The 27,697-nt window shown below is 36.1% G+C and overlaps 1 protein-coding gene across 5 annotated transcripts in view; it reads left to right on the forward strand.

The window, feature by feature from the left end:
• Positions 1-27,697, forward strand: part of LOC106871706 (uncharacterized) — a 436,102-nt gene that overhangs the window by 73,064 nt on the left and 335,341 nt on the right. For all 5 annotated transcript variants that reach the window (XM_089349376.1, XM_089349372.1, XM_089349374.1 and 2 more), the window contains 4 exons: positions 4,556-4,681; positions 18,396-18,521; positions 19,901-20,068; positions 24,564-24,689. In XM_089349376.1, the coding sequence (XP_089205502.1) occupies positions 4,556-4,681; positions 18,396-18,521; positions 19,901-20,068; positions 24,564-24,689 (546 nt within the window). The remainder of the gene's footprint in view (positions 1-4,555; positions 4,682-18,395; positions 18,522-19,900; positions 20,069-24,563; positions 24,690-27,697) is intronic.

Consider the following 27,697-nt stretch of genomic DNA (forward strand, 5'->3'; position numbering starts at 1 on the left):
TTTGTCTTTGTAGCTGGTGATGGTGATGCTTCAGGGCCAATCATTGGGGATGACACTTCTTTGTGCTATCTGATTGACTACGTAAATGGCTAACCCATGTCCTACTTCAGTGCATCTCAACAATTATCACTGATGTTTCATCTGCTTTCCTTTCTTTCACATCCTTAATCACTATCTCAACCATACAAATATCAAAGTCAATAGCTTACCACCCTGTTGTGTTTACTTGTTCAACATCAGTGAAAGCAAATGTACAGCAATAATTCTGCACATATTTTTTACCACCATCATTCTGGTTCTGACTGACATACTCTACTGCAATCTGGAACACTTCATACATCTGTTCCACTTGCAGAACATTGACAAGCTTCTTCCTTTGCTAAGTATATCAGAAATCTACCATCTCTTCTCGTGATCTAATAATATCCCTTTTTTTCCCCCACCCCAATATTCTTTCTCAACCTATCTCTTAGATTTTATAACACTTTCTCTATCATGCCATTCTATCAATATTTCACCCTTCATCCAACTGAAAACTTACTCCATCCACATTCCTGATCAATGGCTTTTATGTCTTCTATGTTATAAGTCTCCTCTTCCTTCTCCTCCTTGTTATAGGCACTACCTAGTATTCCTTTGAACTGATATATGCCTGAAAGGTTATTTTAGCTTCCGTGCTTTCATTTTCTAGGTTGTCTTCTGTCTCTGGATTCATCTAGTTATCACTCTGATGTAACTAATCTCTAGTTTATGTTGTATAAGACATCCTTCACTGGTGAAAGACTAAAGACTTACAATACACAACCAGCTTTATAACCCGTTTCTTCATGAGTAAAAAGTCTATCTAGCATATATACATTCACTTGAGTAGTATATGATCAGATGGACAGCTGGTTTCCTGAAGCCAGTGTTGCAAATGATTCTGTCATTTGTGTCACAAAACTCAAATAGCCTTGATCGTGCTTCATTCCTAATACCATATCCATAGCCTCCATGTTTATTAGAGAAACCATCATTTCCATTAAAGTCAACAACCATGATTCCTATGACTGACAAATAAAGACTAAAAATTGGCTAATAAACCTAAAATTAATGGTATTTTAAAGCAACAAGATAAAGTCTCTTTCCTGTTTGGTACTTTAATGACTTTTTTCACATGTTTGTGTTTTAATTATATATAACATACTGTGAAGACCAAATAATTAAACAGACAGATACTTAAGAGGGTTTTTTTTTATATGTAATTACATGCAGAAAATGTACAAGTTTTGCTAGTTGTTTTTATTCTCTCACTAAATTATGAATAAATGTTGTTGTTGTCATTGCTGTTGTTGGGGGGGGGGTCGTTGTTGGAGGGAGTAGTGGTGGTGATTATGGGAAGAATTAACTGTAGGTAAGTCCCAGTTGAACAGACCTAGAATCAAAGTTGTTCCAGCTACAATTGTTTCAGCTTTTATCAGATAGTTTATCTAAGACTATATTATTTAATGTGGTCATTTTATAAGATAGTAGGATGTGATTTGTGGGAAAATTTAGTCACTATTTCTAGAAGGTCGAGCAACTACATACAGGCTCCCTTGTTAGCTAAAGTACCTATGATGTTACAGGAGACACCATGTACAAAAGAACAAACTGAATAGTGAATTCTACCAAAATTCATTACATCAAAGCAAAGCAAATGATAGGATACAAATAGTTGCCCCTTTAAGTGGTAGTCTGATGCTCAATGAACTCAACCAGAATATCTAACACCCTTATTATAGGGTCAAAACATAAGACATAAGATACCATATTTATATTATTACATAATTATATTATCAAGAAAAAGACTTATCAGTCAACTAAACTACCTTAAAAGTCCATACATAGTACATCTAAGGCTGTCTTAGAAGCATTATAGGCCCCTAGGCAAATCAATGTACCTTGCTTTATAGTATATATTTAATGACAGCCAGCCATGACATGCTTAGGTCAGAATTGGGCCCCTACACAACTGTTCAGTGTGCTTGCGCTTCAAGACGGCACTGCTATCATCATCTATAACTCACATTTTGATTTGAAGGCTTAAATTGTCTTTAAAAGTTATTGTGTTGGTGGTAGATTTCTGTCATTTGCTGACAAGGCTTCTGTTGTTTGATCAACCTGATTCACCTGCTCCTGAGTAGTGAGCATTTCACAACACATGTACATTTAATATAATTTGCAGGCAGAATCAATGCAACACAGGATCTAACAAGATTATACCTTTTTAATTACAGTTACAGCCCATTTGATGGGATTCTATGCAGTTTCCATTTACCCAATTTCACTCACAAGATATGAGTCAACCCAAGTTTATAGGTGCCGCAAAGTGGGATTGAACCTGAGACCTCCTGGTTGTGAAGTGAACTTCTTAAACATTTGGCCATACTGCATCTTCTACTGCATCTACACAGTGTTGCTCTACAAAAATAGATAAACTATTATAAAAGTAGATATTCTGCTACAAAAGTAGATAATCTACTATAATCCAATATATTAGTTTTTAATATTTCATTTTATATGAACAAGATACGATCCCATGATCAGTCTATAAGGGCTGTAACTCCTGATAAGAACTGAGCCAGCCCATAATGATCCACCCAACCCATGAAAGCATGGACAGTGGATGTAAAATGATTATTATATTGATATATAATAAGAATTAAAATAAAATATAGTCTTATGTGTTGCCTTATTAAAAATGGGTGGAGAAAATATTTGCAGCTTAATGCCATATATTATACACACTTTTAATTTTGATTTGGATTTGGATGAAAAAATATATATCATACATGGAGTTTTATAGTATAACAGTAAAGTTGCAGTAAAGTTTCATTTGATTCCACAGAGATAGACTATGAAATAGAAATCTTTTCCTGTATCCTGTGCTATTGTAAGTCTTTATTAATAAAATATCAAGGAAGATCACCAACTACTACCATCACATTTACCACCACTGCTACCAGTTCCAATATAGAGATTTATCTTCACCATCACAGCTGCCAACCTACAACTACCCTTCTGCCACCACTCTTATTTGACCTCTACAGCTACCAGCATACTATTTTGAGGGAACTGCTGTTGCTACCACATTTTCTGGACAAAGCAGGGTCACTGTCCATTCAGCAGTCAATATGGCAGGATCTACATAAACTGACATTTCTAAGTTGTTCACTTCGGATGCTGGGCTTTTATGCTTGAAATATATAATGGTTACTTAACCTTTTTGCATTGTTAGAAGCTCTTCGTCTTCATTATTAGTTAATTTACTAGATTCAAAAAATAACACTTGAGCCACACACCTTAAGGTTTCAAGAGTGACATCATACTATTTCAATAATATTTTATTTTATTAATCCTCAGAAGGATAAAAAGATTAAGTTTACCTTAATATTTGGACTGAAAATGTAAATGACTGGAACAAATACTGTAAGATGCTCTTTCTACTGATTCTTCAGATAAAATAATAACTGTTTCTAATATAGACCCAAGGCCAGAAAATTGTGGGAAGGGCACTTATTTGAGTAAATTAAATTCAGTGCTTGAATTGATACCATATTTCATTAATCAAGGAAGGATTACCAGCAAAGTTGACCATGGTTATATTTGAACTCAAAATGTAAAAATCAGGAATCAATGCTGCAAGATGTTTTTTCCAGTGCACCAACGATCGTTTAGATAAAATAATAGTTCAAGTCATGCCAAGCCATTTTGAGCCAGTTTGGCAGAGTAGGCTCATCAAACCAGTTTGATCTCAAGCTCAAAATTCATGGCCTCTTCATCAGACCACGGTTGATGGAGGGAACATGTTGAGGCCTTCTTCCTGCTGTGAACTGAACACAGGCACTCCAATCCAGTTCAATAGTACGAGTATTTTGATATGAAAATATTTTATCATTGTTTTTGTTGTTTAGTCCCAGGTCAGCCTCAATCAAGCAAACCTAGATCAAAGGCATTCAACTCATGACTATCCTATTTACTCTTTTACTCTTTTACTTGTTTCAGTCACATGACTGCGGCCATGCTGGAGCACCACCTTTAGTCGAGCAAATCGACCCCAGGTCTTATTCTTTGTAAGCCTAGTACTTGTTCTATCAGTCACTTTTGCCGAACTGCTAAGTTACGGGGGCGTAAACACACCACCATCAGTTGTCAAGCGATGTTGGGGGGGACAAAGACAGACACACAAACATATACACACACATACATACGACAGGCTTCTTTCAGTTTCCATGTACCAAATCCACTCACAAGGCTTTGATTGACCCAAGGCTATAGTAGAAGACACTTGCCCAAGGTACCACACAGTGGGAATGAACCTGGAACCATGTGATTGGTAAGCAAGCTACTAACCACACAGCCTCTCCTGCGCCTATGGATTTTTATTTTTTATATCAAAAACTAACTGTGTAATGTATCCTTCAATTTTTTTTTTAAGAAAGTTGGGTGTAATTTCAAATATATTTGACTGGCACTTTTAACAGTTTGAGTTATTATGTATTCCTAATTGTTGCAAACGGTTTTGATTTTACAGGAAAAAGGAAAGATCAAAGCCGAAAGTGATATTTTCAAAGAATCTTTGGGGACTCTCCAACTGAAGTGTACATTATTAGAAGAGAAAAACAAAACTCTTGAAAAAGACATCAGTACTGTGAAGGAAGTAAGTATTTCACTCAGCTTACCATAAGATCTTTCAGTTTTGGTTTTCATCTTGAAACTGTTTTCTGGGGTTTTTTTGGGGTTTTTTTCCTGAGAACAAACTCAAATTTTCAGTATTAACAGATGTGGCTGTGTGGTAAGAAATTCACTTCTCAATCACATGGTTCTAGGTTCAGTCCCACTGCATGTGTCTTCTGCTATAAACTCAAGCTGACCAAAGCATTTAGTGAATTGGTATAATCAATGGCATTACCCCAACCTATCTTTTTGTTAAGCAGATAAATTGTACCCCAGACTATTGTTATTACCCAGTGTTTATGCCTTTTTTGTAAAGTCATTAGTATATGTTGAGTGTGATCTGGGTGTCCATCATCATCATCATCATCATCATCATCATCATCGTTTAACGTCCGCTTTCCCTGCTAGTATGGGTTGGACGATTTGACTAAGGACTGGTGAACCAGATGGCTACACCAGGCTCCAATCTGATTTGGCAGAGTTTCTACAGCTGGATGCCCTTCCTAACGCCAACCACTCTGAGAGTGTAGTGGGTGCTTTTATGTGCCACCGGCACGAGGGCCAGTCAGGCGGTACTAGCAACGGCCACGCTCAAAATGGTGTATTTTACATGCCACCTGCACAGGATCCAGTCCAGCTGCACTGGCAACGATCTCGCTCGAATGTCTTTTTGTGTTATTTCCAGTAAATCAGTTTGCTACTGTGTGATAGCATAATCCTTGAAATATTGGTTTCAAATTTTGGCACAAGGCCAGCAATTTCGGTGGAAGTAGGTTAGTCAATTACATCGACCCCAGTGCTCAACTGGTACTCAATTTATTGACCCCAAAAGGATGAAAGGCAATATCAACCTTGGCGAAATTTGAACTCAGAATGTTAAATCAGATGAAATTCCACTAAACATTTTGTCCAGAATGCTAATGACTCTGCTAGCTCGCTGCCCTACAATTCTTGAAATATTGTCATCTTATGAAGGTTTAAAAGTTCTTAGTCACAGAAAAATATGATTTTCTTACTCATACTCATGCAGTCATGAATAACACTCACATTTGCACACACAAATTCACTCCTCTACTTGGTCATAAACACATGAACATACACACCTGCATACACATACACACACACATGCATAATAATCAACTCAATCGTAGATACATAAAGGCATAGACATCCACATACTTACATACAGACATACGCTCTTTCATACGTATATGCAAACACACATAGAAAATACACAAACTCAGATATATGTGTACACATATGTAGCATATAATATACATACATATATGTGTACGTATATTTATATATATGTAATTGTATGTGTGTGTGTATGTATATATATATGTATGTGTGTATATGTGTATATATATATATATATATATATATATATATATATATATATATATAAACATACACACATAGATAGATAGGTAAATGGATAGGCAGATACATACATAGATACAGACAGACAAATGGACAGACAGACAAACGGACAGACAGGCAGACTGACTGTCAGACAGACAGACATATTGGATGGCTTCCATATAGAGCAAATCATTCCACAAATTTTAATGGAATGTGTGTGTGTGTGTGTGTGTGTGCGTGCATGTGCATGTGTGTGCATGTGTTCTATATTGTGCAAAAGCTCTTCTTAACCAAACCCACTGAAGCATGAAGTGGGGGTATTGGCAGAATGTTTCCTTTTTTCCAGTGAGGTAAACCTGTGAAAACTAATCTAATTTGTCTTGTTTACAGGTACAACATCAAATAATTGCCACAGGGTAGGGTCAGGGGTTTATGTGTTTTTAAAACATTATCATTGCCCCTTCCAAATTTTTTTTTTCATTACTTTTGCAACTTTCTAGCAAATAGCTATAAGTCTATTATTATCTGTTTATGAGAAAATAAAGTATTTATATGGTTGTCGGTCTCAACTCATTTGTAACTGTATTTCTAATGAGTAGGCTGCCAAAGTATTTCAATTAATTTTTAGGTATAATTAAGACTATGAGGAGGTATAGTAAATTATTAGTTGATTATGAATTGGCAAAGTTGTAAGAGCATCAAATTGAGTGAAAAAGGGTAAAACCTTCTTCAGTCATGAATGACCATGGAATTGCACCTAGAAAGTTACCTTCTGAGGCACAAGTCCAGGCAAGGTTGTCAATGGAAGACCGGCAGTCACCCATGCATACCAGCCTCCCCTCTCCATGCCACTGATGTTATCCAAGGAAAAGGCAAAGGCTGATACAGCTTGGCACCAGTGATGTCACTACTCATTTCTAAAGCTAAGCGAACTGGAGCAACATGAAATAAAGTGTCTTGCTCAAGAACACAACACGCAGCTTGGTCTGGGAACCAAACTCACTACCTCATGATTGTGAGCCTGATGCTTTAGTCCAGTGGTTCCCAAACTTTTTCAGGCTGTCACCCTCTTGACACCCAGGCTGCATTCCTAGTAACCATCACAAACATAGACCTCTTTCTGAAGCAAATTCAAAGCAACTGTATTTCACAAATAAAACTTAACCGAATAAACCCATTATTTTGTTGTTTTTACATGAATTATTACCCCCATTATTGCCCCACATTTTACATGAATTACTACCCCATTATCACCCCCTTTTCTTCAATGCCCGCTTGGAACTTTCCACTACCCTCAGGGATCAATACCACCCACTTTGAGAAACATTGCTTTAACCATTGAGCCATGTGCTTTCATATAAGATAGACTATATTTATTCTAATACTCTGCACTGTGAGTTCTAATGTTGTTGCGGTCAACTTTATTGTATCTCTTTTACTAGTTTCTGTCATTAGACTGTAACCCTGATGAGGTACTGCCTCAAAGCATTTCAGCAAATTTATTGACCCTAGTACTAACTTTTTTTAAGTTTGGTACCTATTTTATCAATCTCTTTTACCAAACTGCTAAGTTACAGGGACATAAACAAACCAACACTGGTTATCAAGCAGTGATGAGGACAAACACACACACACACACACACACACACACACACACAAGCACAAACACACACACACACACACATATATACAACAGGCTTCTTTCAGTTTCTGTTTACCAAATCCACTCAAAAGGCTTTGGCTGGCCCAGAACTGTAGTAGAAGACACTTACCAAGGTGCCATGCAGAAGGATTGAACCTAGAACTATGTGATTGGGAATCAAACTTCTTACAACACAGCCATGCCTATATCATAAGAATAGGGATCTACAATTGGAAAGCTCCTCTCCAAGATACAGATCTGAACAGAATTTTTTATTGAAGACCAGAAGATGTCCATGCATGGAAATCTCCCTTATCTTCACTACCAATGTTGTTGAAGAAAGAAAGCCCAGGCCTTTGTATGTTGGGTATCATAAGATCATGTACCCAGGGATAGATGTTGGTGTTGACTAACATATCTTTTATTTTTTACTTGTTTTAGCCATTAATAATACAAATCAACCCCAGTACATTTTCTTTTTAAGCCTGATACTTATTCTATTGGTCTCTCTTGCTGCACTGCTAAGTTACAGGGATGTAAACAAATCGACAACAGTTATCGAGTGATGGTAGGGAACAAACACAAAGACATGCACATACATATATATATATATATATATATATATATATATATATATATATATATATATATATATATACACACATAGATACATGTATATATATATATATATATATATATATATATATATACATACACACACACACACATTATTTATGTACATACATATATACATATAGATATGTATACATATATATTTTTATATATATATATATATATATATATATACACACACACACACACACACACATATTTATATACATACATACACACACACACACACACACACACACATATGCATACATTTGTATATGCTAGCATGGAAAACAGACGTTAAATGATGATGACTATGATGATGATGTGTCTACCAAATCCACTCACAAGGCCTTAGTCAACCTGGAACTATAGTAAATGATATTTACTCAAGGTGTCAAGCAGGAGAACTGTACCCCAAACCATGTGATTTGAAAGCAAAACTTCTTGTCTGAAGTCTCATTATCATTTCATATTTATTTATGGAATTTTTAATTGAATACTTGATTTAAAAATGAACACTTTGATACACATAATTTTAGTCAATTTGATATGTTGTGCGGTAAGTTACTTGCTTGAGTTCAGTCCCACATTACATCATGAATAACAAGTATCTTGGATCAGGGTTGACCAAGAGATAATAATTAACTACAAGAACTACTATTGGCCAAAACCAACAAGCAAACATCTACATGGTTGCTCAACCTACTAGAAATAGCTGCAAAATCTTCTTCAAATCATACCAAATCACTTTTAAGAAAGGGAAATGCACATAAGATAATATTGTCCACTTACAAAAGGACAAGTTGGTTACTGGTGAGATCCTGCAAGCACCATAACAAAATAAATCAATAAATAAGTACATAAAAGGGTAGGTCAATAGACCTGGGCATAATTTGTGGTTTATCTGCTTTTCAAATGCTACAGAAACATTAAGCAAAATTGCAAAGCAGATGAGACAAGACAGAACATAATATGGCTATCTTTTAACCCTAAGCAAACCTTGATTGAGCAGACATGTGATCAAAGGCGAGTCAGTTGTGATCATTCTGTCTTTTTTTGCCTATGTCAAATTAGGTTTGCCAATATCATTTTATTTTAGATGGTAGAGTGTAATTTGAAAAAGATTTTAGCTGTTATTTCTAGCAAACAGAGAAACTATATATAGAGGCTCCCGCATTTGGCTTGCATTGTTATTGGTTAGCCATAGGTTAGCCATCGGTCAACCCCTGACTGAGTAGACGTAAGCCATAGGTTAGCCATCGGTCATCCCCTGACTGAGTAGACGTATACACAAAGTCATTCCATACTACGACCATATTGTCTCTTTGTAGATCTCAAACAACAATTTTTGAATGCCTCTGTTACATTATTTACATTTGACTGATATTTGTCCTCATCTTGTTTGTTGTTAACACAATGTTTCGCATGATATACCCTCCAGCCTTCAGCAGGTTTTCTTGGGGGAATTTTGAACCTGGGTTCTTATTCTTAAGGTATTTTTCGATGTTATTATTATTATTATTATTCAGTAGTTTTATTTTTATAGCATGCTTTCACTTCACTACCGAGCGCAGCTCTGTGTGCCTTGGGTATGTGCTGTGGTTTGCTGTGATGCTTTTATGGTTACTGTATTGAAAGTGTTTTGCATAGGATGTGTGCAGTGCCCAGTAGTGCAATTTTCTGTATGTTATATATATTTGTAAGTCCTGGTGTTTTTGTTATGTATTTGTCTGAATATTTTTTTATTATACCTAAGGCGCCTACTATGATATGAATTTTTTCTGTTTTTAGATTTCACATTCGAGTTACCTCTATTTCCAGGTCTTTGTATTTTGAAAGTTTCTCCATTCCTTTTAGGGAAACGTTGTCATCTGCTGGTATTGATACATCAATTAGAAGGCATTTTTTTCCTTCATGATCTCTGACAACTATATCTGGTCTACTGGCCTTAATTTCTCTATCTGTGTGTATTGGCATATCCCAGAGTATGGTTGCTTTCTCGTTTTCTGTGACCTTTTCTGGCATGTGTTTATATCATCTTTTTTCTGTTGTTATTCCATAGTGTTGGCAGAGCTTCCAGTGTATGTAGGTCCCAGCTTTGTCGTGTCTGTGAATATATTTGTTCTTAGCCAGGACTGGGCAACCAGAGATAATATGATTTATTGTTTCTTGCCCATCGCCACATATTCTGCAGTTACTTGTTATGTTATATTATTATTATTATTATTATTATTATTATTATTCAGTAGTTTTATTTTTATAATGTGCTTTTACTTCACTACCGAGCGCAGCTCTGTGTGCCTTGGATATGTGCTGTGGTTTGCTGTGACGCTCTTATAGTTACTGTATTGAAAGTGTTTTGCGTAGGATGTGTGCAGTGCCCAGAAGTGCAATTTTCTGTATGTTATATATATTTGCAAATCCTGGTGTTTTTGATACGTATTTGTCTGAATATTTTTTTATCATACCTCAGGTGCCTACTATGATAGGAATTTTTTCTGTTTTTAGATTCCACATTCAAGTTACCTCTATTTCCAGGTCTTTTTATTTTGAAAGTTTCTTCATTTCTTTTAGGGAAACGTTGTCATCTGCTGGTATTGATACATAGCATTTTTTTCCTTCATGATCTCTGACAACTATATCTGACCTATTGGCCTTAATTTCTCTATCTGTGTGTATTGGCATATCCCAGAGTATGGTTGCTTTCTCGTTTTCTGTGACCTTTTCTGGTGTATGTCTATACCATCTTTTTTTCTGTTGTTATTCCATAGTGTTGGCATAGCTTCCAGTGTATGTAGGTCCCAGCTCTGTCGTGTCTGTGAATATATTTGTTCTTAGCCAGGACTAGGCAGCTAGAAATAATATGATTTATTGTTTCTTGTCCATCGCCACATATTCTGCAGTTACTTGTTATGTTATATTATCATCATCATCATCATCATCATCATCATCATCATCATCATCATCATCATTATCATTATTATTATTATTATTATTATTATTATTATTAGATAGATAGATAGAAGAGTTGGTAAGAACTCTTCTATCTATCTATTACATTTCTGCTGAGTTATTACTTCAGTCCTTTATATGAACTATTATTATTATTATTATTATTATTATTATTATAATTATTATCATCATTATTATTATTATTATTATTATTATTATTCAGGTCACTGCCTGGAATCGAACTTGGAATCTTAGGGTTAGTAGCCTGCACTCTTAACCACTACGCCATATACCCGTGGCTGTAGTGGTTAAGAGCGTGGGCTACTGACCCCAAGATTCTGAGTTCGATTCTAGGCAGTGACCTGAATAATAATAATAATAATAATAATACTGAGAAGAGAATTATCACTGTGAAAACAACATCCATTCATGAATTTATTTATTTATTAATTTTTTTTACATACACATTTTACCTGTGAATTTGCATGTGTAAACTGGGGATGCATACAATGAGCTTCTCTGCCCTAGGTGTACGGAAAACACTCGGTGAGAAATGGAAGAAAATTTGAAGAAAGAAGAAAAAAAAACATTAATAATAATAATAATAATAATAATAATAATAATAATAATAACAACAACATTAAAAAATACCTTAGGAATGAGAACCCAGGTTCAAAATTTCCCCAAGACACCTGATGAAGGCTGGAGAGTATATCAGCCGAAATGTTGCGTTAACAACAAACAGGATGAAAACAAATATCCGTCAAATGTAAATAATGTACATAATTCCTCATCTCTTATATATAGAACTGTATTGCCTCTGCTACGTTTTTTTTTAAAGATAATAATGACTGATTCTTCAGGATATTTAGCTGCTATTTCTAACAGATTTAGTGACCATACAGCAGCTTCTTTGATGTTATGTTATATAAGGCTGTGGTAAGATATATGTTGTGTTGTATTGATGAGGTGTGCCATCATGTGGAACAACAGGTGAAGCTGTCTCTGCATGAAAGATTTAGGATGCTGTCAGAGGAAACCAGGCATTATTGATCCATCACTACTGAGCTATTGATGTTTATTTTGCTGGAATGTGTGTGTGTGTGTGTGTGTGTGTGTGTGTGTGTGTCTGTGCGTGTGTATGTGTGCATGTGCATGTGCGTGTATGTGTAAGCATGGGTGCATCTGTGCATGTACATGTATTTGTGTGTGTGGGAATATGTGTGTGTGACTATGTGTACACGTATGCATGCATGAATGTGTATGTGTGCATGTGTGGGCATATATATATATATATATATATATATATATATGTATATATATATATATATGTATATATATATATATATGTATATATATATATATATGTATGTATGTACACATGCAAGTGCACATGCAAGTGCATATGCATGCATGTGTATATGTGCATGCACATGTGTGCATATGTGTGTATATGTGCAAGTATATGTATATGTATGCATGCATGCATATTTATGTGCATGTATATTTATGTATATATATATATATATATATATATATATATATATATATATATATATGTATGTATGTATGTGTGTGTGTGTATATGTGTGTGTGTGCATCTAGTGAACAGAACAACAGGACTAGTAATAACAGCAACAACAACAGCAGCAGCAGCAAGGACACCAATAACAGCAACAACAAATTAAAGGAGTAGACATTAGATAGTGTAGTCATAAACATTCCTCAAACAAACAGGAAGGCCATAGTTGGAATAGTTTTGATCATGTCTGCTCAAAGAGCTTTAATTTCCTATTATAATCCCATTCACGTTTGGGATGCTTTATGGGAATTTCAGATCAACCCAGTACATGATGGGCACCTTATTTTATTGAGACCTGGAGAGATGAAAGGGCAAAGGTTAACCTTGACAGGATTTTATCTCATTCACATAAACAATTCTAGCTGTTCTCATCCACCTTTCAGTAAATTTACAGGAGAACACTGTCTCCATCTCCATCCTAATTTTCCTCTCCAAATGGAACTTGAAAAAGTTGTTGAAGAAAACAAAATTATCTGTCTTCAGTCCTTTCAATCTTACCCACCACACAAGGAAAAACTACTTGTTCCCAACCAAAGAAAATTGGTTGGATAATTCTCACAATGGACTTCCTGGAAGTTGCAACAACAGCTATTCAATGTAATTACATTTCAGCAATGCTCAAACACTGAGTAATGAATGCAGAATAGTTTCATTGTCCTGCATGCATCTCAATGAAGCCAGGCAGACAGCCCTGCCAGGCCTATGACATTTATCTTAACCCTTTTGATACCATCCCGGCCGAAACCACCTCTGGCTCTGTAGTACAAATGTCTTGTTTTCATAAGTTTTGAATTAAAATCTTCTACCAAACCTTAGTCACAATTTATGTTCCTAACACTACCTGAATGATAACTAAGTTATTTTACTGAATTCTTTGTTATATTTAAAGTAATTGAAAGAAACACAGAGCATCTCAAAAGAAATATGGTAACAAAAGGGTTAAACCAGCACTGCAATGCCTTGGATTTCTGGAAGTTGTCCATAATGACCAAGCTAAAAGTCTTTTGGAAAAGGCTATTCAAATGATTTTTATCAGTGCCCAGAATGTCCGAAAACATGTCCCTCTCCCTTAGTTCTAACCCATTATTGAATGCAAGAGCTGATGTGCCATCAATATCATTGACCACCTGTAGAGAACTATGACTGCCTGAGAACATTTCAAGTGCAATTTTTGAGACTGAATAACTTGCGAAACACATTCTTTCTACAAGAAGCTAAAGAGAAGTTTCAGCCTAGTCAGATGAAAACTGTAGCAATTTATCCTGAGTAATAGAAGCTCCTGTTACCATATTGTATTCCTTCAATACAATACCAGCTGCCTCAACTTTTATGGTGTCCAATACCATGAAATTGAGGTTGTGTACATTTCCTATTCAAACAGGGTGCCCCTTAACACCTCCAATTTCTGCTGCAATGGCTTAAGAACCAAAATGTACAGGAGAAATGAGGGAGAATATTGTTTGCTGACAAAGCATAAGATTCAGAATAGTTCAGATAGGAGACCATTTAGCCTGGCCACTGAACAGATACCATCATATATTGAAGTCATCCAGCCTCTGAAAATGAAACCAAAACTGACTGCACATATGGTGAGGACAAGTGCAGTTTAGTACCCCAAAACTCCAACCACCTAGTACGTCTGGTGCTTGCTCTCATCTGACTACATAATTTAATTATGGCCCAGGCATATGTGCCAGCTTTGTGACTTTCACCCACTGTTCATCAAATTTCTTTGTAGAGAGAACCGCTCTCTCTCTCTCTCTCTCTCTCTCTCTCTCTCTCTCTCTTATCCTTTGCTTGATGTGAATGTTGAATAAATTGATTAGAACTTGGTTAGAGACATGATATTATATCTCAGCCTTTCCAAGCCTGCCCACCAGACAATATCTTTCACCACAGATAATAATAATAATAATGATAATATTCAAATTTCCACCCCTAAATACATATAAACACTGAATATCCAATAGCATCTTTGTCAATCACTTATCTGAAAGACAGATGTTAAGTTTCACAACAAACAGTCTGTTTAACTTAATTAGCTATTTATAGTTTTTAGCAGGATGTTTAATTTAATGGAATTAAAAAATACAAGAAAAACATAGCATAATTTATTTTATCATTTTATTTTATGGTGTAAAATATACTGCATGAGTATATAGATAAGCTATTAGCAAGCGGGCATGGCTTTCTTTTTTTAACCAGAAGAAAGAATAGTGTTCACGGCTCTTTACAGAGCTTCCTAACTGATAGAAGGAAAGAAAGGAGGAAATACCCTCAAACCTGAAACCTGACTTAAATGCTTGTAATAGAGTGTTCTCCATTAAAGTTACCCAAGGACCAGTAGTGGTGTTAAATCAGGTCGTGGTTAGATCTACCACACACGTGGCAAGCTTAACCCATCTATATGGTTAAGAAGTTTACCTCACAATTACATGGTTCCAAGTTTGATCCCATTTTACAGCTGTACTTTGGGCAAGAGTCTTCAACTACAGCCTTTTAAATGAAGTTGGGTAGACTGAAATTGTGTAGAAGCTCATTATACGGTAGATCTAACCTATTGCCCTATTTACTGCCACCATCTCTTGATATGATGCTTCCTACTGCAATAACCATTATATCATGGTTTCTTTCACTGTTTCCTCCTACCAGTTTCAGAAACCCTTCAAAAGGCATGGATGTTGCCCTTCTTCTTCTGAATAAGCTGTAAAAAGAGGCTGTGACTATGAGCCAGTTTCAATTTTTCATCAAAGGCAATACATTTCACTTGTATTATTTGAATGTCTGTGAGAGATTGTTGAATACCACCAAATTTCTTAGACACAGGGCCACAAATTTGAGGAGAAAGGTATAATTATAATTGCTTACACCAACTCCAGAAGCTGAGAATCCTTGCACAAGCATTTTGGCTTGTTCTGAATGCATTAATTGACCCTAGAAGAATGAAAGTTAAGTTGATCTCAGCAGTATTTGAATACAAAAATTAAAAACCCAAAAGTAATGTCACTAAGCATTTTGTCCAACTTACTAATAATTTATAATAACAATAATAATAATAATAATAATAATAATAATAATAATAATAATAGTAATGATAATAATCCTTTCTACTATTGACACAAGGTCTGAAATTTTGGGAGATTAATCCGATTACATCAACACTAGTGCTCAGTTGTTATTTATCAATCCTGAAATATGTAATGTTGACAGAAAAATACGAAAACTGTTGACAATGCATAGAATACACCACCCTAAGGCAGATATAGAACGTCTTTATCTGCCAAGAAAAGAGGGAGGCCGAGGACTTCTACAGCTGGCATTATCAATGAAGGTAGCCACAATTGGCCTAGACACCTATCTGAAAAACTCTGAGGACTGGATGCTAAAACTTGTCTTAAAACATGAAAGCAAGAAAGCATCTTACTCAGTAACAAAACAGGCAAAGGACTATCTAAGTGAATTCCAATTGCAACAAATTCAAGAATTAGACGAACTAGAAACACCTGCAGAAAAAGTTAAGCGCTTGAAAACCCGTGCAAAAATTGCTGCCTTAGATATTATGACTGAAAAATGGCATGGAAAACCTCTCAATGGCAAATACCCAAAGAGAGCGAATAATGCAGATATTGACAAAGCCCTTACCCACCAATGGTTAATGGCCTCTGGCTTGAAATCAGAAACAGAGGGGTTTATCATAGCAGCCCAAGATCAATGCCTACCTACAAAGAACTACCAGACCAACATATTAAAGAACGGCAGCTCCCCATTATGTCGTATATGCCAACAACAAAATGAGACCATCGATCATGTTGTCTCCATGTGCAGTCTGCTTGCGCCTACAGAGTATCTCAACAGGCATGATAGAGCTGCACAATATATTCACTGGGTAATATGCAAAAACCTGGACTTGCCCCATGATAAAAACTGGTGGGAACACAAACCACCCCCAGTACTTGAAAATGATCACATTGCACTCCTCTGGAACTTCACCATTCAAACTGACAGAAAGATAGACGCAAATAGGCCAGACATCATACTGAAAGACTTCAGACAAAAATCATGCCTCCTCATTGATATGACTGTCCCAATCGATATAAACGTATCTGTCAAGACCTACCAAAAACTGAGCAAATATAAAGATCTTGAAATAGAAATTAGCAAAATGTGGAATCTGAAGATGAAAACAATACCTATTGTCATAGGTGCCCTGGGAATGACAGCGAAACGGGCTGATTACTACCTAGCTCAGATACCAGGAAACCCCAAAATGGCTGAAGTTCAAAAGATAGTGCTCATGGGAACTGCCCATATCCTACGTAAAATACTGTCTATGTGATCTCAAATTTTAAAGCAAACACATAATTTTCTTATGGTTTCTTAAACATTCACTTGAACAAAACTGTATAAATCCAAATATATGGTACCCTAGGCATAACACCTACATGAACTTCTAACTTGTTGTCTCTTGAGGTCTCTGGGTGAGACTTGGATCCAACTTGTACAAATGCAAAACAAAAGTCAAACATAAAATAATAATAATAATCCTTTCTACCATAGGCTCAGAGCCTGAAATTTTGTGGGTCTGACACTAGTTGATTATATTGACCACAGTGCTCAACTGATATTTATTTTATAAGTCCCAAAAGGATAAAAGGCAAGGTCAACCTCAGGGAAATTTGAACTCAGAATGTAAAGCCAGCAGAAATGCTGCTAAGCTTTTCATCCAGTGTGCTAACAATTCTGCAAACTCACTGCTTTCACTCAGAGTTTTAACAACAATAATTACTTCTAATTTAAGCAGAAGGTCAATAGTTTTGAAAGGAAGGTTAAGTAAATACTATTGATAGCAGGATTTGACTGGTACTTTAGTTTATCAAATCTAAAAAGAAGAAAGACATGGCAAGTATTTGAACTCAGAATGTAAAAGCCCATAACTAAATACAGCAAGGTATTTAGGCCAATATTCTAATAACTCTGCCAATCAAATGATGATGAAGATGACGATAATGGTGGTGGGAGGGGTGAGGAAAAGGAGGAGGAGGGTAAAAGACTGTTTGTTTCGTTATCATTTTCATTGATTAGAATTTCATTCAATAGCTGATACTATCTTTGGAATGTTTCATTCAGTCTATCAGTTCATCATTATATATAATCCAATCACCTTATTGTTTTATATGATTGTTCTTCCAGCTATGTGTATCTTTTGCTCTCCCTCTCTCTTTCTCTTTCTCTCTCTCTCTCTCTCTCTCTCTCTCTCTCTCTCTCTGTCTCTCTCTCTCCATATATAAATATATATATATATATATATATATATATATATATATATATATATATATATATATATATACACACATATATAAATAGATATACATATATAGATATATATATATATATATATATATATATATACTTATATATATATATATCTCTACATATATCTACACATACACACACACACACACAAGCACACACACCTATAAACACATACATTTATATATAATATATAATTTATATATATTATTTTTGTCTTCCAAAACTCAGGAGTATTGCATTTATAAAAGTTACACAGAGAAAATAGAAGAGAAGCTGATTAAAGAAACAGAGCAAGCCCGTCTTTATTATGATGAGAACAAATATTTGGCTGATGGATATAAATCGTTAGAAGAGGTCTGTAAATCTAATTCATCTTTTCTACTGTCTGCATTCTTATCATTTTTTTTTTTTTAAATACATATAACTGATTTAATTTTTTTATAGCTTCACAGACTGTCTAAAACAAGTTAGATGATTGTGGTTTATGCTCAGCTTGAACATGTGTAAGTCACTGCCTACAGGTAAAGATAAGAGCAAAGAGAGAATTCCATTGTTGATTGCTCGGGGGGGGGGGAGAAATGATTTGAAATGGTGGTTAGATAAATAATAGGTGAGCAAGAGAAAGTGAGACAGGTGTGTTTGTTGGGCTGGGGTAAAGATGGTAGAGAATTTCCTTTTTCAGGGGATCAGATGTGAATTGTTTTAGCAATATAATAGATATGGGGTTAAGGGTAAAGATCCCCTTCAGTCATGTATGAAAGTTCCCCTCTAAGGTACAAGTCCAGGCAAGGTTGTTTATGGAAGACCAGCAGTCACCCATGCTACCAACCTCCTCTTTCCATGATGTTATCCAAGAGAAAGGCATCCAAGAGAAAGGCATCCAAGAGAAAGGCACCAGTGACACCTTGGCACCAGTGACACCTTGGCACCAGTGACTCACAGCTCATTTCTACAGATGAGTGAACTGGAGCAATGTGAAATAAAGTGTCTTGCTCAAGGACACAGCACACAACCTGATCTGGGAATCAAACTTACTACTTCATGATTGTGAGCCCAGTGCTCTAACCACTGAGCCATGTGCCTTCACTAGATATAGAGGGGCAAAAAAGCAGTGCATCTGTAGACAGAAGTTGAATAGCATGTTGCTAAGTGAGTCTTTGACAATCAGGGAAGTCACATAGCTTAGTGGTTAGGGTATTTGGCTTATGATCATAGGTCGTGAGTTCAATCTCTGGCAATATGTTGAGGAAAGCAAGACTCTCTATTTCATGTTGTTCCAGTCCACTCAGCTGACAAAAATGAGGAGTATCTGTAATTCAAAAGGCCAACCTTGTCACATTCTGTGTCACCCTGAATCTCTCTGAGAACTACATCAAGGGTACATGTGTCTGTGGAGTACTCAGCCACTTGCATGTTAATTTCATGAGCAGACTGTTCTGTTTGCTGATCATATCAACTGGAACTCTTGTCATCATAACCAACAGAGTACCAGTCTTTGACATTTATTTTCTCTTCAACGTGGCCTAGAACAGTGTCTCCAATGAGTGTGGGTATAAGGAGTGAAAAGAAGGCATACTAATTTCCAAACTTCATGAAATTATGATGGTTTTACTCTGTAGTAAAGAATAGCATTGTTTATTGTATAATCTGTCCTCCTTATGTAAGGAAGATACTTCTAAGCATTAGAACATATGTGTTCTTTCTCTCAATTTTCTGTTATTCCCTCTATTTAGGATAAAGACCTCATTTCAAAACAGTTGAAACAATGTGAGAATTCTCTGTCTGACTTACAATCACAATTAGCAGTCATACGTAAAGAGAAAGATTTGTTTCATCAAGAGTTAAATGGAGAGAAGCTAAAGCTTCAAGATATAAATACCAGTAAAGAAGAATTGATTAAGGTTTGTTTATTGCAATGGTTATTATTATTATTATTATTATTATTATTATTATTATTATTATTATTATTATTATTATTATTATTCAGTAGTTTTATTTTGATAATGTGCTTTCACTTCAATACCAAGCGCAGCTCTGTGTGCCTTGGGTATGTGCTGTGGTTTGCTGTGATGCTCTTATGGTTACTGTATTGAAAGTGTTTTGCGTAGGATGTGTGCAGTGCCCAGTAGTGCAATTTTCTGTATGTTATATATATTTGTAAGTCCTGATGTTTTTGTTATGTATTTGTCTGAATATTTTTTTATTATACCTAAGGTACCTACTATGATAGGAATTGTTTCTGTTTTTAGATTCCACATTCAAGTTACCTCTATTTCCAGGTCTTTGTATTTTGAAATTTTTTCCATTTCTTTTAGGGAAACGTTGTCATCTGCTGGTATTGATACATTAATTAGAAAACATTTTAGTAACTCTATAAGATGTACCCGGTGCAAGCTATGGACACATAAGAGGTGCAGCAACATCAAAGGCAGGTTAACTAGCAAGTTAGTTTTTGTTTGTGGCAGATGTTCAGGTGCAATAAAGACTGCAAACAAACAGGAAACAACTTCTATCTCATTCCAGGGTGAAAAACTAGAGGTAGTCGATAGCTTCCGCTATCTGGGCGACCAAGTTAGTAGTGGGGGTGGGTGCGCTGAAAGTGTAGCTGCTAGAATAAGAATAGCCTGGGCAAAGTTTAGAGAGCTCTTACCCCTGCTGGCGACAAAGGGACTCTCACTCAGAGTAAAAGGCAGACTGTATGACGCATGCGTACGAACAACCATGCTACATGGCAGTGAAACATGGGCTGTAACTGCTGAGGACATACGTAAGCTCGCAAGGAATGAAGCCAGTATGCTCCGTTGGATGTGTAATGTCAATGTGAATACCCGTCAGAGTGTAAGTATCTTGAGAGAAAAGCTGAACATTAGAAGCATCAGTTGTGGCGTGCAAGAGAGACGATTGCGCTGGTATGGACATGTGGTGAGAATGGAGGAGGATAGCTGCGTGAAAAAGTGCCACACCCTAACAGTTGAGGGAACCCGTGGAAGAGGTAGGCCCAGGAAGACCTGGGCTGAGGTGGTGAGGCAAGACCTTCGTACATTGGGCCTCACCGAGGCGATGACTACGGACCGAGACCTTTGGAAATGGGCTGTGCGTGAGAAGACCCGGCAAGCCAAGTAAGATCGTTGCCAGTGCCCCTGGACTGGTTCTTGTGCGGGTGGCACATGAGATGCACCATTTTGAGCGTGGCCGTTGCCAGTACCGCCTGACTGGCTCCTGTAGGATTTTCGAGCGAGATCGTTGCCAGTGCCCCTGGACTGGCTTGTGCGGGTGGCACATAAAAGACACCATTCCGAGCGTGGCCGTTTTCGTGCGGGTGACACGTAAAAGCACCCACTACACTCTCTGAGTGGTTGGCGTTAGGAAGGGCATCCAGCTGTAGAAACTCTGCCAAATCAGACTGGAGCCTGGTGTTGCCATCCGGTTTCACCAGTCCTCAGTCAAATCGTCCAACCCATGCTAGCATGGAAAGCGGACGTTAAACGATGATGATGATGATGATGATGATCTTTGACAACTATATCTGGTTTATTTGCCTTTATTATTATTATTATTATTATTATTATTATTATTATTATTATTATTATTATCATTGAGCAAGAGAGCAGTGAAGCCATCAAAGTGACACTGGGGTACAAATATACGAAGCCCAATATACCCATCATGTCTACCTGTCTGATAAAGGGTACAAGAGGCACATGCATCACAATCATATGTGCGCAACATGGTTATCTCATATCAAGATAAACAGCGCATGACCTTGCAGATGGTGCCCAGTTAGAATTTTCTTCAGGCTGAGTAGCCCATCCCACTCAAAAGGTCTCTGAATAAGAGTTATTTAAAGATGTTGAATGAAACACCTATGTTTCCAGAGGTGAATCATTCAAGCTCCAAAGTACATGATAACACTTCCAGTCAGTTAAGATCAGAAGCCATGAGGACCACTGCCTGGTACTGCATCAGGGCAATATTATTATTATTATTATTATTATTATTATTATTGTTCAGTAGTTTTATTTTTATAACATGCTTTTACTTCACTACTGAGTGCAGCTCTGTGTGCCTTGGGTATGTGCTGTGGTTTGCTGTGATGCTCTTATAGTTACTGTATTGAAAGTGTTTTACCTAGGATGTGTGCAGTGCCCAGTAGTGCAATTTTCTGTATGTTATATATATTTGTAAGTCCTGGTGTTTTTGTTATATATTTGTCTGAATATTTTTTTATTATACCTAAGGCGCCTACTATGATATGAATTTTTTCTGTTTTTAGATTCCACATTCGAGTTACCTCTATTTCCAGGTCTTTGTATTTTGAAAGTTTCTCCATTTTTTTTAGGGAAACGTTGTCATCTGCTGGTATTGATACATCAATTAGAAAGCATTTTTTTTTCTTCATGATCTTTGACAACTATATCTGGTCTATTTGCCTTAATTTCTCTATCTGTGTGTATTGGCATATCCCAGAGTATGGTTGCTTTCTTGTTTTCTCTGACCTTTTCTGGCTTGTGTTTATACCATCTTTTTTCTGTTGTTATTCCATAGTGTTGGCATAGCTTATTATTATTATCTTGTTCGATTAAGGCAGTGACTCTATAGATTTGTCAGAGCATTCGAAGAAATACTGTGTGATATTTCTTTTGAATCTTTATGCTCTAAGTTCAATTCCTGCTATTGTTGACCCTCCTTTTATCTGTCTAGGGTCAATGAAATAAAGTACCAGTCAAGTAGTAGGATTGATGGTATCAAGCTAACTCCTTTCCCTCAAAAACTGCTGGTCTTCTACCTAAATTAGAAACCATGGCAAATTCTTTTTGGTTTTTACCTTTTCAGAGTTTATAATTGATATTTTACAATTATTGATACTGTGCACATCTTAGGTAAAACACTCAGTGGAAATGGAGTATTGCTCTAACAGCTAAGATGCTGCTGCTGACAACAACGACAACAATGATGACAATAACTATGACAATAATGATGACAACAACTCACACAGACATCCTAAACTACATCCAGAAAAAAGCCTTACAATTGATTGGCATAAAGTCACTCACAAACATACTTCAGGCCTTTCCCTACTAACATGCTATTTCCTTTCTCTGCCTTTTCTACTGCTACTATAACTGCCTCTGCCCTTTGGAGCTAACTGGTTTCATACCTTTACTCAGGCCTTCCTTCCCTGAACATCATTCCTCCTGAATTTCCTCTTTGTTCATATCTTTCCTACAGCTATTGACTTACAAAGGGTTGAGAGAAACATTAATGACATCAAAAAATATATATTAGCAACAGAGAAAATCGCTAATAAATACTGAGAGAAAATATCTATACCCACTTAAATGTGGATGTTCTATTAGAACAAGCTATACTGTGGTAGATACCATGAGAGAAACTCTCATATTGGCTTTTGATGCAAATATATTTTTGCCCCTCCCCTAAAATTTCAGGCTTTGTCTAGGCTAATGGAAGGTAATGAGCTGGCAGAATCATTAGCATGTCACAAAGTGTTTAGCAGCATTTCTTCAGGTTCTTTACAATCTAAGTTCAAATTCCACTGCAGTTGACTTTACTTTTTATTCTTTCAAGCTTTCAAGGCAATAAAATAAACCACCTGTCAAACACTGGGGGTCAATGTAATAGATTTGTCCCCTCCTTCTAAAATTACTGGCCTAGTATCAAAATCAGAAACTGTTATGTTTAGAATAATGGACAGCTAAGCTATTAGAGCAGCAATTAGAACATATTAAAAGAATTGAGTTACATCCCTTTATATTATGAGTTTAACTCTTTTCTTACCATATTTCTGGTGAAATACTTTGCCTTTGTTTCAATTACTTTTGAAAATTAACAAGAACCATGTGGTTGGGAAGCAAACTTCTTACCACAAAGACAAGCAATCAGTTGTGAGAAACTAAAAGAGATAAAGAGAGGGGGAAGAAAATTCCACTACAATATTTGACTGGTATTTTTATTTTTAATTTATCAACTTTGAAATGAGGAAAGGCAAAGTTGGTCTCAATGGAATTTGAAATCAAATCAGAACTCAGAGAACCAGAATAAAAACCAAACCAGTCTTGACTGACACTCTATTAGACTTTACCAATTCACCAATACCTTATTGTCCCTTGTAGTAAACCCAGTAAGCATTCAGATTACTCTGTTAAATGTGATGCTTATTTAATTAATTGTGCATTATCTCATAGCTTCAAGGTTTCAATGATAAGATAGTTTATTTTCAGAATAACATTGTAGAACAGGTGTGAGGAGCCAGATCTGGCTGGTTTGAATATAAAACAGGTACAATATTTGGACTGGATATGGGTGGTTTAAATGCTAAAGTGTTAAACATAAACTGATAAACTGTGCTTATATTTGCTTATTTGTTTATTTATGAAGGAAAATACACAGTTGCAGAAAAAAATAAACACTTTACAATACGATGCCAATACAAAGGAATTAACAATTTCAAGCTACAAAAACGACTACAGGAATCTAGAACAGGAATACTCAGCTGTTAAAAAGGTAAATATATATATATATATATATATAAACTCAAAACAATAATTACAATAAAAACCAAGTAATATTTGGAATTATTTTCAGTTTATTTTTATTTTTATGCATATTTTTTTGTTACCTCCAACCCTTAGAAAAAAACCAACAAAATCCTTAATGTAATCACCATTCAACATTTTGTTATTTGCTTAAAATATGAAGGATCTTCTTTTCTTTCCTTCTTTTATTTATTTATCTATTGCTGTTTTTTTTTTAATACTACTGCTAAATTTTTCTTACAATGAAATATACAGAATAGCAGAATTCTGGTTTAAGCACCCCATATAATGCCTTATAAATTTTTTATTTTGGGGAATTTTCAGAAAATTATTGCAAATTTGTATTCTATACATGGGAATTCATACAATTATGTATATTAAAAAAGATTGTTTTATGTGTGCGATTTAAGAGTGGTTTAGCTGTTATTTCTAACACAACTCATGACCACCTGATGCCTTCTTCCTTTCTTTGTCACTCTGACATGTATTGATGTTATTCAATATTTTTCTCCCAAGGAACACATTTAATGGAATGGAGATGCTCCAAAAGGTGGTCCATTGCTGTGATTTAAGCAAAAAATTCAGACTGTCTGTATTTTAAACACTAACTTTTTTTTAAATTTCATAATAGTGGAACTTTTAGGATTTATGGGGGAGGTGGGGTTACAAAATTTTTTTTACAAATTGTTTTTTCATAGGTATATGAGTTCCCATGTATAGAATACAAATTCACAAAATCCTTTTAAAAATTCGAAAAAATAGAAAAATTATGAGGGTATATGGGGTACTTAAGCCAGAATTCCACCCACAGATATTAGGGTTCTATGTAAATATATTTTTCTGTATAGCAGCAGAAGTAGCAGCGACAGCGGCAGCAGCAGTAGTAACAGTAGTTGTTTAACCACAGATCAGCCCCAATATATGAACAAAACGTTCCAACCATGACCATCCCGATTTTTATTATTTTTCATTTTGTATATCAGTGGTTGTATTTAAGATCGTAGGCTATGATGTGAGGAAGATTTAGCTGTTGTTTTTAGCAGGTTGAATGAATGCATTGATACTCCATCATTAGCTCTTTTATCATTTGTTTTGTGTAGCTAAGACTAATATACATATGTTTGGGTATGAATGGAGGAGTTCAATTCTATATCAGAGTTCAAATTAACAAACACATCTCACCACTAAATAGAAAATCGAAATCATAATGAAATCTTTCTTTCTTTTACTCTTTTATTCTTTTACATGTTTCAGTCATTTGACTGCAGCCATGCTGGAGCATTGCCTTAGAGGGATTTTTTCAGTCAAAGAAATGGACCCCAGAAATTATTCTTTGTAAGACTAGTACTTATTCTATCAGTCTCTTTTGCCAAACCACTAGGTTACGAGGATGTAATCACACCAACATTGGTTGTCGAGTGACGGTGGGGGGACAAATGCAGGCACAAAGACACACACACATGTATATATATATATATATATATATATATATATATATATATATATATATATATATATATATATATATATATACACACACAACTGGCTTCTTTCAGTTTCCATCTACCAAATCCACTCACAAGGCTTTAATCAGCCAAAGGCTATAGTAGAAGACACATGCCCAAGGTGCCATACAGTGGGGCTGAACCCAGAATCATGTGGTTGAGAAGCAAGCTTCTTACCATACAACTGAAGGTAGGGAGCTGGCAGAATCATTGGCATGTTAGGCAAAGTGCTTAACAACATTTGGTCTGTCTTTAAATTCAGAGTTCAAATTCTGCTGAGGTCAACTTTGCTTTTCATCCTCTCAGGGTCAATAAAATAAGTACCAGTTGAGCACTGGGATCAATTTAATCAACTTACTCCCCTCCTCCAAAATTGCTGACCTTGTGCCAAAATTTGAAACCAATAATTGCAGTTTGTTTCCCAACCACATGGTTAGGGGCTCAATTCTATTGTGTGATTGTGTGATGCCTTGGACAAGGGTCTTCCACTGTAGCCTTTGCTTGACCAAAGTCTTGTGAGTCAATCTGGTAGATGGAAACTGAAAGAAACCCATCACATATTTATATATGTGTGTGTATGTGTGTGTGCATGTATGTATTTGTGCATGTGTGTGTGTGTGTGTGTGTGTGTATGCATGTCTTTGTGCCTATGTTTGTTCCTTGACAACTGATGTTGATGTGTTAATGTTCCTAAAACCTAGCAGTTCAGTAAAAAGGAACTAACAGAATTAGTGCCAGGCCTAAAAATAAGGAAGCACCAGGGCTGATTTGTTCAACTAAAATTCTTCAAAGAAGTGCCCCAGCATGGCCACAAGTTAAAAATAAACAAGTAAAAGATTAAAAAAAAAGTTAAAAGATAACTACAAAAATTTGCAAATGTATAATTGACAAGGTATGGCTGCATGGTTAAGAAACTCATTTTGCAACCAGATGGTTTCCAGTTCAGTCCCACTGAGCAGCACCTTGGGCAAGTGTTGTTTGCTATAGAATGGGCTGATCAATGGCTTGTGTGTGTGTGTGTGTGTGTGTGTGTGTGTGTGTGTGTGTGTGTGTGTGTGTGTGTGTGTGTGTGTGTGTGTGTGTGTGTGTGACTTTGTGCTATGTTGCTTCCCACCCACCCACCCACCAACATTGCCTGACAGTCAGTGCTGGTTTGTTTACATCCCAGAAACTTGGCAGTTCAGTAATAGTGAACAACAAAATAGATACCAAGCTCAAAAAAATAAGTGTTGGGGTTGATTTGTTTGACAAAATCATTCGAGGCAGTGCCCCAGCATGGCCATGGTTTAATGACTGAAACAAATAAAAAGGTAAAAGGTAAAAGGTATGTTAACCATCATCCTCATCATTTAGTGTCCATTGCCCATGCTGGCATGGGTTGAACAGTTTAACTGGGCTGGCATGCTGGAAGGCTGCGTCAGGATCCAGTCTGATTTAGCATGGTTTTCTACGGCTCGATGCCCTTCCTAAT

This window comes from Octopus bimaculoides, chromosome 3 (assembly GCF_046866305.1).
Source record: "Octopus bimaculoides isolate indiv1 chromosome 3, ASM4686630v1, whole genome shotgun sequence".
Taxonomy (NCBI): Eukaryota; Metazoa; Mollusca; class Cephalopoda; order Octopoda; family Octopodidae; genus Octopus; species Octopus bimaculoides.